Raw genomic sequence first — 12,997 nt, 5'->3', positions numbered from 1 at the left:
ATCACTATAGGGAGGAGAGGTTTCAGTGGTCATCAGTGAGAACAGATCTCATTGTTTTGCTCATTGCTTTATTCAAAGAAATCAATAGTCTAGGTAATAAAACTCATTTTATTGAGATGTGAAAAAACTGGTAATCTAATGATATGTTTGTTTATATTTTAGAATACCATGTATAGATAGGTCAGGTATAAGGAGATGCATTCCAACAACAGTAAAAGTAGTGGCAAGAAAGTGACTCAACCCACCGAACACCCAACAAAATACCCATCAAGATTAGCATTAAGGCTGGCGTTAACTTTGACCCCCAGTGTCGGCCTTTGACCCTGCACCATGAACCCCCAAGATCTCCGGTCATGCAATATCATCTGCATGATATCTGCATTCATACTGAAGCCTTATTATATTGACAAAGGTGCTTAGGCTTATGTCTGAATTACATCTACCTTGTAAAGATGCATGTTTTGTGTGGAAAAAAAAATCTCCATAATGGTCTTCATCAATGTATTTATTTTTAACAATCACCTGAATTAACAGTCAACAAACTCCTCCAAGCAGCAATGTTCTAATTCTACACGGCGGGGTTTTTTTTTTCTAACAATGACGACACTGAACAAGTTGTTCTGGTGGTCAGTCTGTGATATCCACAGTGGGCTATGTTGATGAGTTGCTTGTGTGATACGGCCAAAGCATATTGCAACTGAAGTGATGCGATTACTGATGTTCATCCAACAGAGTCAGGACAGATCAAGTGAGGTCAGATGTTGTTAGGAGTTGCTCTCCAAAAACGCTTTGCAGCATCTCACGCACTGTTCGTACACCTTTTCAAAGTCTTCGTCGCTTCCCTTGGGAACAAATCAGACAAAAACAACAGAGAAAACATTATTTTTATTTGTTTGACGATGTTTTTACTAGTGGCCAAAAAAATGAAAATGTACCCCTAAAATTAAACCAACAACGCATTTTTTAAAAAGCAATATTGTGGTGTAGCGCTATATTTCTCGTTATCTGAACCAGAATCCCCCCCTCCCATATTTCCCAATCTGTTAGAAAACTATTGACATCCAATACGACTGGAGGAGTATCATCAGGGGTCCGTTCTTTGCTGTGGTTTGAAAACACAAAAGCCAAAGTCATAATAAAATGTCAGTTTCTTACTCAACCGATAAATTCTTTTCTACTCACCTTCTGAGTACCAGTTTCTTGGTCTGTTCGTAAGGAAACAGATCTCAGACCGAAGCCAATTGGCTCCAACTACACACTTCGCGTATAATTGAGCCCACACTCGACTGCAGATCCCACATGGGTAACATAATACATTTCCTGAGGGAACAATCTGCTGCCAAAAGTAGCAACAGTGCTTTTTCAATTCTGGTCTTGACATATCAAAAGTCGTGGGGCTTTTGCTGAGGCACCTCTAGCGCTCCTGTGGCAACCCTGTTTATGACTTTTGACTTTTGTTGTGTTTGCAATGAAAGGAGAATGCATTTAAAGATGTCCTGATCCACTGGTTCACCATGAAATCTCAGGCAATGGTCAAAGATTATTAACATAAATAGTAGCTGTGTGTCAATAGGATCCTCGGTCGAATTAAATGTAGCCATCCAAAGTGTCCATCCAGAGATTTTTACAAAATCCTAATTTGTAAAAATGTATCTGGGATCTTTAATTGTAAAAATACACCCGTCTTATCAGCCTAAATCAGGAAGTGTTGCTGAACTAGAGAGGAGCGTCCCGTCCTCCTAACTGAGACATTGTAGATTTGACTTAATTATCTCCTTTCACAGGAAGGGATGAATTGAAACTCCATAACGGCAGCAAGCCAGCAAAAACCAGAAAGCTGGACTCTCCAGCGTTAGATCTGTTGTCTCTCTCGTGCTTTTGGTATAAAGTGATCACAGACCGTCCGGGGTGGTAAACATGAGCGTGCCGTGTGCAGTTCACTGGCAGCACGTTGCATGATGTCTTAAAGGATAAGGCTGGTGTTTTTTAATGCATTGCTTGCCGTCAACAAATCCTATGAAAATAACAAAATCAACAATGCGTTTGCTCTACTCCCGTTACTTTCTGACTTCCCACGTACCGTTTTTAGCCATCGACCCAGAAGTAATTGGCTCCAATTGTAAGCTAAAAACCTTGAAATACAGCTCACAAAGACATAGTTGCAATTTTAAAAATCGCTGTTACCACAAAAAGTCAGGCTGTTGTAGTTATTACCAAATCAAATTCAAATGGGAACAAATTCTTCATTACGCCAGGGACTATTTTCGGTGCTACGGAACTACTTTCCTGAGATCGCAAAGTGTTTACAGCCGACTTATTAAGTTGTTTGAGGAAAAAGTCGGCTGGCCCGGTGCATCGCGATGATGAAATATGCTGCCCAGAGCAACGGCATTGCTTGGCGGCATGGCGTGTTTTTAATCATTTTTTTAATACAATGGAGTTCTATGGCTGCTGGGACATGGCTTCATTGGGCGCCGGCTACATGGACGAGATTTGCTGGCAAAACAAAATCATTGCTGATTTTGTTCTTTTCATAGGATTTGTTGACAGTAAGCAATGCATTAAAAAACACCAGCCTTATCCTTTAAGTCTTAAGGTACCAAAGTCAAATAATTCAAACAGTTGCCTCTCACTGCCATTTGAGGCCGCCAATGTGCAATGTTCCCAGTGCAGCTATACAATGAAAACCATTTTGGCCCAACCAGGCCTACGCCATTTAAACGCATCATTGAAATTCAAACAGATAGACTTCAGCATCAATTGAGCACAAAATCAGCTGACATGACAGGACCACTTAGCCAGTCATCCAATATTGAAATGGCTGGCAGTGTCTGTAAAACCACACCTGGAACTGGTGTTAAAATCTAAAACCAATGTATGCTCCAACCTCCACCTTGTATCAGTTTTCCCACCACGCTCTGTGAGCTTGTCATCATCGTCAAACCGGAGAGACTAGGGAACTTGCGTCTCCATTTATCTTGACACACAGACAGTCGCTGTCTGGCTCTCGTCCTCTGCTTGGCTTTGCTGTCATGCCTTGTGGTTGCTGGCGAGGGACCACAACCCAACGCTGTTAAGTCTCCAGAGCATTTACATGGCTCCAAAACCACATGGACTGTGAAAAACTACGGGCCTGCAGTGCTTTTGGCTAACAGAAGACCATACAGACACACACATGCAGACCCACACACTAAGAAGCGCCAAAGCCAGAAGGAGAGACAAACTGATATGATTGACTATTCACATAAATTTCTGCGGTCAACCACAACCTCTTCCTTCTAGCCTCATCGCTAATAATTTTGTCATTATTTTAATCAAAGGATCCTGTTTCAAGAAAATCTAATACAGCACCACAGTAATGCTCACATATCATTACGCGAATGGGGCTCTAACCACAACATCCATGTCCTCCGTCAAGACCACACAAGAAATTGTTAATTTTCATGCTGCATTACTATTGCAGGAGTTATAAAAATGTAGTACTATTTACATGAAAATCTAACCAAAAGCTCTGGGAGACAAACAGTTTGAGTGCTCCATTACATTGCTAATGTTAAGACGTCTTTTTTAATATATATTAACAATTGACCTTAAATTCTGAAATGTCCACCAACCTTTCCCTACGCCAAACCTCTACTCATTCCACTTTTCCCACTCGTGCTTTTCTCAATCATAACCGCCATGCAGAAATCCAATTCATTCTTATAAAAAGCAGCCAGGGACCCATATCCGAAGTGTTTGGCAGAACTTCCAACTGCAGAGGAAGCACTTCAGGTCCAGAGGAGCTGAATGAGCCATGGAGCATGAGATGGCAAAGCAAATCGGGACCACAAGAGAGGACTTTCATAGTGAATTTGAATACCGTAGAAATGGTACATTAATGTCCAAGTAACTAAATAACAGTTTTGGAGCAGTACTGCATCGTGGTGTGGACAGGACTGGAAAGGCTAAATTGTATGCGCGAGGCATAGCATGAACAGAGTCAGCGAGGAGCGACTGCTATGACTTCACCGGTGTGAGGAGCACAGCTTCTGAGGTGAAACGTCAACTGCTGTGGTCTGCTCCAATTTGTTGTGGAGTCAGTTTATTACATGAGCCATGCCTGGGCATGATCCCGTCTGCCTGCGGACAGCGAACGCTGTCCAGACCCACCACATGCACCTGAAGTCTGACGCCGGTCCAAACCCAAAGTCTTTAACATAAACTCCCAAGAGGCTCCACAAACACTTAACGTTTCCTTTGCATTTTCTTGACAGTGTTGGTCTTTCTCATGGGCTCAATTTTACTCAAATCATAGCTTCATATAATATATTTTAAGTAACAGGTGCACAAACGTTTAAGGAAAAGTTGGACCTAGTTATTTCTGTTAGACTGTTTCCATTCATAATTCATGAACAATTCACTGTCATTTTATTCATTAAAATTGTAACTGATTGTTACAGTTTTCATTAGTGTAGATGGTTAGGCTATTGAAGAATGTTTTACTTTCCGTGTTAATAAGTGTTGATTTTTGATTGGAGCTGACGAGTGTTGAATGTTTTACACTCTCAGAGTTAAATTGTTTGTCAAATAGTCCTTTTGGCTAATTAATTCACACTGATGACATTAAACGTTATGTTTTGTGTGGAAAACAGGGTGAATTTGGAGTGTCCACCGCCATCCAGTCTCTGTTACCAGTGCACTGTCCTGCCGCTCCAGTAATATTCAATATAAGAATTTACTTGAACACTTACATAATATGGGTCTTTGATGATCAGCTGTTTCTGAGGATCATATGCACCAAGGAGCTCAAGCTTTGCTCGGTAGTTTTTCACAGAGTTTGCCTTCCTTTTCAAGTCACTGTGCGGACAAGAGAAAACAGGTCAGTTCAACACAACAGGTAACAAGTTAGACAATTCATACCAAGCGTTATATAGTTATATAGTATTTTTCAACATGTTAACCACCCTTTGGATAGGGACAGCAACCCTGACCCACTCATACTATCACAATAACCCAAACATAAAGTATTGAAAACACAAACTTATCCCATATGCAATGCTGCCATGACCAGGGAAAGGCCTTGGGAAATGACTGCACAAGGCTTTATAGCAAGTCTTTAGTCCACAATATGGAGTGATTAGGGCTTATTTTCAAGTACTTAGTCTTACAAGCACAATATATTGACTGTTTCCGGTTAACATTACAAGATATTGCTAAGACTGGATCACAAGCTGGCAACACAGACTCATGCTCATGCCCCCCCACCCACACACAGGATACTGGTGCACACAACACCACCAAGGTACTGGTGCCATACTGGGAACTGTGGCAGGTTCCAAGACTGGATGGAATCTAACAACAGGAAACTCCATCGTACTGACACCAGATGCGATTAACTCCTCCCCCAAGCACCACCGTAGACCGGTGTCATCCATTTGGAGCTGGCCTAGGTTCAAGACCGAAGAGGTGATTAACACTACGATGGATGTACATAACACCTTGACCTATTTAAGCAAAGCTCAACCCTGGCCTGATCCAGAAAAACTCTAACTCAAACAGGGGGTCGACCAAATAATCAAATCTTACTAATTAACGACAATGAGATGGATTTTGGGGAGGGAATTAGTCACGGACTGGGTCCCCCTTTGTCTAGGACCGGGACTCTTTTTCTCAGTCTGGCCAGCTTAACACTTGTGGAAGAAAAAAAAAAAAAAAAGAGGGAGAGAAAGGAAAAAACCCGCCCCAAAGAGCAAAGACGAGGCATCCAAAGAACTCAGTAAGCTGCTTACAGATCAGATCCGCCATAGGCATGTGATCTCAAAATGATCCCTAAACGTTCAAAGTAGCAAAAAATATCCCTCCCCCTGCCCTCTGGAAAGAGCTTAAGAAAGGATATTGCTCATTAAAGGGAGACATTAACCTACGCGTTAGGTATAGCTCAATGTTTTGCCGTGGCTTTCATGTGTGCATGTGTATGTGAAGGAGTAGCACTCATGCCTCTGAAGTCAGTTAGCGGGCCCACCTTGCTTGACCTCCTCTAAGGCAAATGTTTTTTGATCCAAGGCAACCGTTAATATGCAAGATGGAACAGTAATTATTATGTGTAAGCTCTTTGAGGACGAGTAAATAACAGTGGAATCACATTTGTTATTTCCCTTGGGCCAAGCACTTTTAAGTGATACTCCATACACTGCAGTGGCACAGACAACCAGTGTTTGAGTGACAATGTTTCTCAACTATGATCCATAAACACTATTGCTCTGGGCCAAAATATCTGTACCTCAAATTGCTCTCATCCATGCAGAGAATGTACTCGAAGCTCATGAAATCGTCCTTGGTCACCTGGAAGTGGGAGGGAAACACAGAACAAAACAAATGTTAATTTTGGCAAGAGCAGAGCTTCTCTCTGGTCCTTCAGAGATGGTTCCATATATCTGCTGTGAGAAAAAAAAACAGGATTGGTGCCCGAGAGGGAGGCAGGTTCGGGTGAAAGTGAGATAGAGAGAGAGAGAGAGAGAGAGAGAGAGTGCATTGGGATCAAAGCAGCACATCTGTAAGTACGCGGAGGGGCTTGTGCAACAAGTTTGACATGCTCAGTGATGATTTGATGAAACAAGCAGCAATGAAAAACAGACAGCCCCTTAACTAGTTTTTAAGGCTTTTCGAGGGTCAAGGAGGAATGCCGGGGAGGAGGCAAGGGCACCGGGAGACAAATGAGAGAAGAAGTGGAAAATGAGAAGAAGAGACAGGCAACCATGGATAAGATGCCTGCTACGCTCCAGATTTCTACATATGGACACATCCGATCACAGAGACAGCTAGGCTAATTCATGTAACAGCGGATAAGTAGACGGATCATAGGATGAGATCTGTTTGTTCTGATTGTTATTAAAACCTTACAGAATCCATGTTTGTATTAGCAGAGTTTCTGGTTGCAGTCACTTGCATTTCATCCCTGTATTTTCCGTTACAACATAAGCACAGATACACAAATGTGCACCCCCATGCATGAATATACACTCGCGCTCTCACACGCTCTCTCACACAGGGTGGTAATCTGTGGCGGCGATACCACGGTTACCACGCCACAGTTGTTGATCTCTCCTTCTCTCAACGCCTGTCCACCTTGCTCTCTCACACTCCCACAGACACACACACACACACACACACACACACACACACACACACACACAGAAAACAGTGGTAATCTCAAGCTTTATGCGAGCCCCCTCACAAGGCAGACATAGGCCTAGGTTTGATTTCTGAAATGCCTTACTGACAGTGAGCTGGGAGGCTGTTACTGTAAATGAAGAATGGGTGGGGAGTGCACAGTTCAAGTTTAGACCAAAAAAAAAAAAAAGAGAGAGAAAGTTCCTTAAGTACCCATGAAGGAGAAATATTGTGCTGTTGTGTGAAGGGGGGAAAATAAAGTCAGTCCTAAAACAGATAAAAGACCAATTCCTTACATTTATGTTTTTATGCACTAGTTGTTCTAATTTTTTTTTTCCTATACTACCTTTTTATAATGTTGTGATGTTATATCCATGATCCTCATATCCATGTTGTAGCTATAGGTTTTGAACATTATTTGCCATTCAAAATTGTAGTTAATTCTGCCTTTTTAGCCAACAAAAGCTGATAACAGGTCTCAATGGTATCTCAATGGATTTCAGGGTGTGGGATGGACTCAAACTCAGAAAACGTGAGTATAGTGGATATGGAATGTGAGGTTCACTTATGGATGGCATTGCGGCCCTAGGTCGTCATGTTTCAACGACAAAATAAATGATCATGCTCCCCTAACTATATCTGAAAATACATACAGGTGCTCTGTCACTGGAGTTTATCTTCTCAGATATTGGACAAACTGCAGGTCAAACTCCAGTGAACGTCCATCCATGTACATTTTTTAAATGTATTCATTTTTATGTATTTATTTTATTTTTGTTTGAAACTTGAAGACCTGGACCCCAATGAGACAAAAAATGTCAAACAGTTTCATTTTGAAAACATTTTGCAGCCCAACAAATTGTGCAAAAACTCAAGTATTTGTCCACTGTATGTGCAAACTCACTTGGCCAATAAAACTGATTCTGCATTTATATGATCATGGACAATTCAGTCAATATTTGTGCATATGAACAAAGCGCTGCCAAACCTATACCAAGGAGCAAGAAGTTCAACAATGTCATCAACAGACTAATCTAGGTGCTGCTCCATTGGCAGTGAATGGGAAACTGACTTTGTGGGAAGGGTAACAGTACCATGGGCAATTTCACAAAGACATGGGCACAGTTTCTGTTTAATAGCTGTGAGGGCTAAAGGTCACAGTCACATTGCTACAAGTCATCTGGATGTAAAAGCTCAAACAAACAATTTATGGATAAACAAAGTTTACTTTTTATTCACAGGTTTTGTGTCTTGATAGTGTCATAGTTCAGACTCTCCTTCCTCTGGTTTCTAGCGTTGGGAGAGTTGCTCACATTCACAGATGCTGAATGAACTAGAAATCATAGGATTAACATCTGATTTATATTTTAGTGGAGTGGATTTTCACTTTATATGGTAATGGAGACCTCACTGCATTGAGAAAGGTATAGAGCTCGGAGCATATGGAGCTGCTCTGTGCTGAATCAAGACCTTGGTGATGATAGGTGAAGTTAGATGTGATGACAGCAGAATGATGGAATTTGGCTAAAGGCAAAGCTCATTCTTCAAAGGTTGACTCAAGGATAGAGTACTGATGAGTATGAAAGTCAAAATTCACCTCTGTTAAATCTAATGTTGAGTTGGCGATTTCTGATAAGCCATAAAACACACCACATAATCTGTTATGGGGCCCTTTAGAGCCGCCTCCTTTACAAAACAAACACATTTGTTTATGTGGGGATACCAAATGATCTCCCACTTGGCTAGCCGGCTTGGACATTTCTACTGCTTGGCAGCAGTAGAAGTTCAGCGAAGTTCACTGAGGAAAGAGGTTGGGGGGGGGGAGAGAGAAAGAGCAGAAAGGGAGGAAAAATACAGAGGGTGGGAGAAAAAGCAAGTGATACAAGAGTAAAAAGATAAAGTGATAAAGGAAAAGAGGAAAGAGAGAAAGCTTGTCAAAGTTCATTGTGTGGATTGTGGATTTGGCTGGCTTTAGGCCAGGGGTTGAGCCTCTCCATCCCTGCTTTGAGGAGATTAGATTAGGGTCCGACTGAGCGCGTTTGCAGAGAGATGAACGAATAAGACAGCAGATCCCAAGCCATGAGCGCTGTCAAGAAAAATACAGAAAAAAGCCTTTTTTTTTTTAAGGGGGTTCCTCTTGACAACGTCACACACACACACACACACACACACACACACACACAGACACACACACACAAAGCCTAGGTGAGAGGACCCACGGGACATCTCGCTGTACCTGTCGGGCCCTGTGGCTGGTCTCAATGCCATGCTTCCTTAGGCAGGCCAGACCACGGGCGTCCGGTGAGCTGCCTGTATTCCAGTCGGACGTGGCACCACTGTCTATGACCCACTGCAACAACAGAGAACACAAAAGGGGGGGCTAGCTACGGCTAAGACAGGAGGTAGAGGTCGTACCTGCCTGGCCACGTGCCTCATGGGCACATCGTGCCCCTTCATGCAGGCTTGGCCACGGTGGTCTGGAGGGTTTCCTATCTCATAGGTGGAGGTGGCAGCACTGTCTATCCTCCACTAGGCAGAGCAGAGCACCGGGAACAACAACACAACAAAATTGGTTCACACACACGCACGTACAGACACACAGACACACAAACGGCACGGCATAAGCAGGATGCTGGTGTGCTGTTGAGGACAAAATGAGCAGTGTGACTCCACAGATGGAATTTAGGGAAAATGTGTTGAATGAAAAAACACATCCTGCACTCATTCATGATCTTCAGAAGATGCAGCCAGGTTTTTTTAGCCTTGATAATTTGACAAAGTTATTTACTGCACTTTTGGCATCTTATATCAATGTCTTCACCATGTTCAACTACAGCAGATGTTCCAAATGAAATGAAATAATTTCAGATTGAATGTTTTAATGTTTAATGAAACGTCAATATTGCCATTAGGCCAACATTCTATAATTATTAACTGTAGAAAAAAACATGGTATAAAATTATACACAATTAATTGTGAAGCCTTAATAATAAGGCTATAATATTACACCAACTTCTGGAAATTAAGCTCTTCCACCAAATTATCATTGTGAAGACTGTCCAGTATACAGCACACTACAATGCATAATGTTAATGCTATTGGGATGCTGCTAACCTGGCTTTGACTGTCCAGTGAACATACACAGTGTGCTAAAACATTAATATGTACTGCAGGCCTTAATGTTCTATTTAGAAAACATTTATGTAACGTAAAAAATGTAAAGTCACATCACTGAGTGTGTCTTAAACTTCATGCTGGTTGATACAGTTAATACAGTTAATTCTGTTTAGTTTCTCAATCTGTGACGGCTCAAAAATTACCTTGATTCAGCAACACTGTTGAAAAAGATGAAAATAAACTGCCAAAACTGCTGAGCATGTGTCCAATAAGGGGCACACAGAATATAAATTAATGTCGGCAGGCAAAATGATCTATGGCCAGGGCTGGGCGATATGGACCAAAAATCATATCTCTGTGTTTTTAGGCTGAATGGCGATACACAATATATATCTCGGTATTTTCTACGAAGTGGGCTAAATGTTCAGTTGTAAGTAGGGCTGGGCGATATGGACAAAATCAAATATCACAATATTTTTGACCAAATACCTCGATATCGATATTGCAACAATGTTGTAGGGATGACTATTGGTGCTTTCACAAAATATTTACTCAATGAGATTTTTGATAAATAATCATCAGTAATGTGGATATAATGACTAAGTGGGTAAAGGCAAATAATAGAACAGCTAGAACAGTCTGGTAAGTTCAGAAAATTACATCACTACTGTAATGCAGCCTTTAAAACCAGGAAAAGACAACACTTATGCCATATCACGATATTACGATATCCAAAATCTAAGACGATATCTAGTCTCATATCACAATATCGATATAATATCGATATATTGCCCAGCCCTATCTATGGCCTTCAGGAACATCTGTTAAATCTCTGACTTGTATGAGAAAAATGCTTTTATAAGTTGTAATAATGCACTTACAGTATAACCTGTAGTTAGTCAACAGCATCATCATGATCTTACCTTATCAACAACACCAGAGTCTGTCGCCATCTTTCTGAAGACTGCTTCAGCGATGGGGGATCGACAAATATTCCCTGTTCAAAACCAAGTGACAACACAATAGGTTAAAACTTAATCTGTGTTTTAATCACATTTGCACTTATCAATTAGTTTATTCACAGTTACAGAGTAACCTGTAATAAAAAATAAAAGTTATAGATGTACTACATGATTATACAGTATGTTTATCAGTCCAAGGGGTAGCAGATGTTCTAATGTACCACTCGCCAAATCTGACACATACTCTTAGATATGAAAACTTATTTTTAGCTTGGAAAAAATGAATGATTTCACATGGCTTGCCTTTCAGCAGGAACTTGTCAAACACTTCTGTAAAACACTGTAGACTGCATCAAAGAGTGTGTCAGGAATTGGCCACTGGTACAAGATACATGGGAAAAGTTATTTTTTCCCAACTTCCATAAAACTAGGGTTTCTGTGTTCACTCACAGACCAGTGTTTACATCCCCCATGATGCAATACTGCTTGGCAGAAAGTGCACTGTGGTAAAACTTCTAATTAATACTAAGTAATGACAAAGCCAAGACTCAGGCCCCTGTTTGGAAGGATATGGCACCATCAACCCTTGGATACTGTACTTCCATTTAGACCTGACAGCATGAGCCTGTGCGTGTCCACTGCAGCCAAAATCCGTGCCGTTTCGTCGTGCCAAATCCCATTTTGAAATCTGGCAATTTAACGTTGCCCACTGGTAAATCCGGCATATAAATCATTTATTTAGGACGAGTTATTTCATTGAAAGTTGACCTTTTAAAACTTCTTCCACCAAAACACCGCGAGGAGCAGCAGTGGGAAGTTCACGTTTTCTGTAAAATAAATATGTTAACATACCAGCTTTCGCAACGGAGTTTGACGTATCGGGCCAAAGGTCAGGTTCAGTTAATCGTTAATGCTAGCCAATGGGCAGTTGTATCTATGGTTTGTATATGTTACAACACAAAGATATGATGAACTCCGCATATACCTGGCTGAAATGAACCAAGTCGCAAACTTACCAGCAAATTAAATTAGCTAGTTTGAGAAGTCTGTTAGAGGCTATGCGCTAACTTTAGGCACTTAACGTTAACGTTAGCATCGCCTTGTCATTCATTTGACAGCCTGAGCAGCTAACATTTTGTCGTTGCTAAATCTAACGACATTTCAGTATGTCTATTTATTTGTGATTACTGGCTGTATGATACAGTCAAACTGTTTGTTGTTTACATTTCCATGAGTTTTATTGGGTTTAAATAGACGTTTCTTACCCAAACATACGAACAAAACTGACTTCCCACTGCTGGCTGCCATGTTGCTCTGAGGGGTCCTGTATCACTGGAGGCGGTGGCCAATTTGTGCCTGAACAAAATTGTTTTTGGACAGAGACAGACAACACAACTTAACAAGTAGAGAGCATGGTAGAAAGTGTTCATTAACATGCTGTTATAGTAATAAACTCAATACACAGCCCCACTTCAACAGCTAATTAACTCATTTATACCAGGACATAATGTAGCTGTTCTCTCAGTGTCCAGGTCATCTTGGTCATGATGACCTGGTTTTACAAACCAATCTAATATATAAAGCATTCACTTTTTGGAAAATAAGAAAGTACAAAAACATTGCTCATGGATGATGTGAGACGCATGGATGAGAAGCTGACTCACTAGCCTGTACTGTGCATATTCTTTTATTGCTAGCTTAGTCACTTCAGAGTTGGCAAATGTTGGGGTTAGGGAGAACAAATAATCCTTTGTCATTTTTCAGAT

General features: G+C 41.2%; 1 protein-coding gene across 2 annotated transcripts; it reads right to left on the bottom strand.

Annotated features, from left to right (window-relative positions):
• Positions 1-487: 487 nt before the first annotated feature.
• acp1 (acid phosphatase 1) lies at positions 488-12,552 on the bottom strand. 2 transcript variants are annotated; one of them, XM_071532278.1, is made up of 6 exons: positions 12,497-12,552; positions 11,193-11,266; positions 9,389-9,502; positions 6,263-6,324; positions 4,734-4,839; positions 488-842 (listed from the first exon to the last, which is right to left on the bottom strand). In XM_071532278.1, the coding sequence occupies exons 1-6, from the start codon at positions 12,537-12,539 to the stop codon at positions 765-767; spliced, it is 477 nt and encodes a 158-aa protein (XP_071388379.1). In that variant the 5' UTR covers positions 12,540-12,552; the 3' UTR covers positions 488-764. The 2 variants fall into 2 exon arrangements, with proteins under 2 accessions (XP_071388379.1, XP_071388380.1); XM_071532279.1 differs by lacking the exon at positions 9,389-9,502 and adding an exon at positions 9,568-9,681 and having other exon boundaries at positions 12,497-12,550.
• Between the last annotated feature and the right edge of the window lie 445 nt (positions 12,553-12,997).

The sequence above is a fragment of the Centroberyx affinis genome, unplaced genomic scaffold (genome assembly GCF_046629955.1).
Source record: "Centroberyx affinis isolate AG114_WGS23_722 - 3 ecotype Tasmania unplaced genomic scaffold, CSIRO-AGI_Caff_v1 ptg002183l_1, whole genome shotgun sequence".
NCBI classification, from domain to species: Eukaryota; Metazoa; Chordata; class Actinopteri; order Beryciformes; family Berycidae; genus Centroberyx; species Centroberyx affinis.
The sequence above is the reverse complement of the archived record's forward strand: the minus strand, read 5'-3'. Positions and strand labels throughout refer to the sequence as shown.

Excerpts from the sequence above, each read along its gene's own strand:
- acp1 (XM_071532278.1), bottom strand. The coding sequence starts at position 12,539 with ATGGCAGCCAGCAGTGGGAAGTCAGTTTTGTTCGTATGTTTGG. Across the intron at positions 11,267-12,496 it reads AGTTTTGTTCGTATGTTTGG|GGAATATTTGTCGATCCCCC; the intron begins GTAAGAAACGTC and ends GGTTTTGAACAG. Across the intron at positions 9,503-11,192 it reads ACTCTGGTGTTGTTGATAAG|TGGGTCATAGACAGTGGTGC; the intron begins GTAAGATCATGA and ends CTGTTGTTGCAG.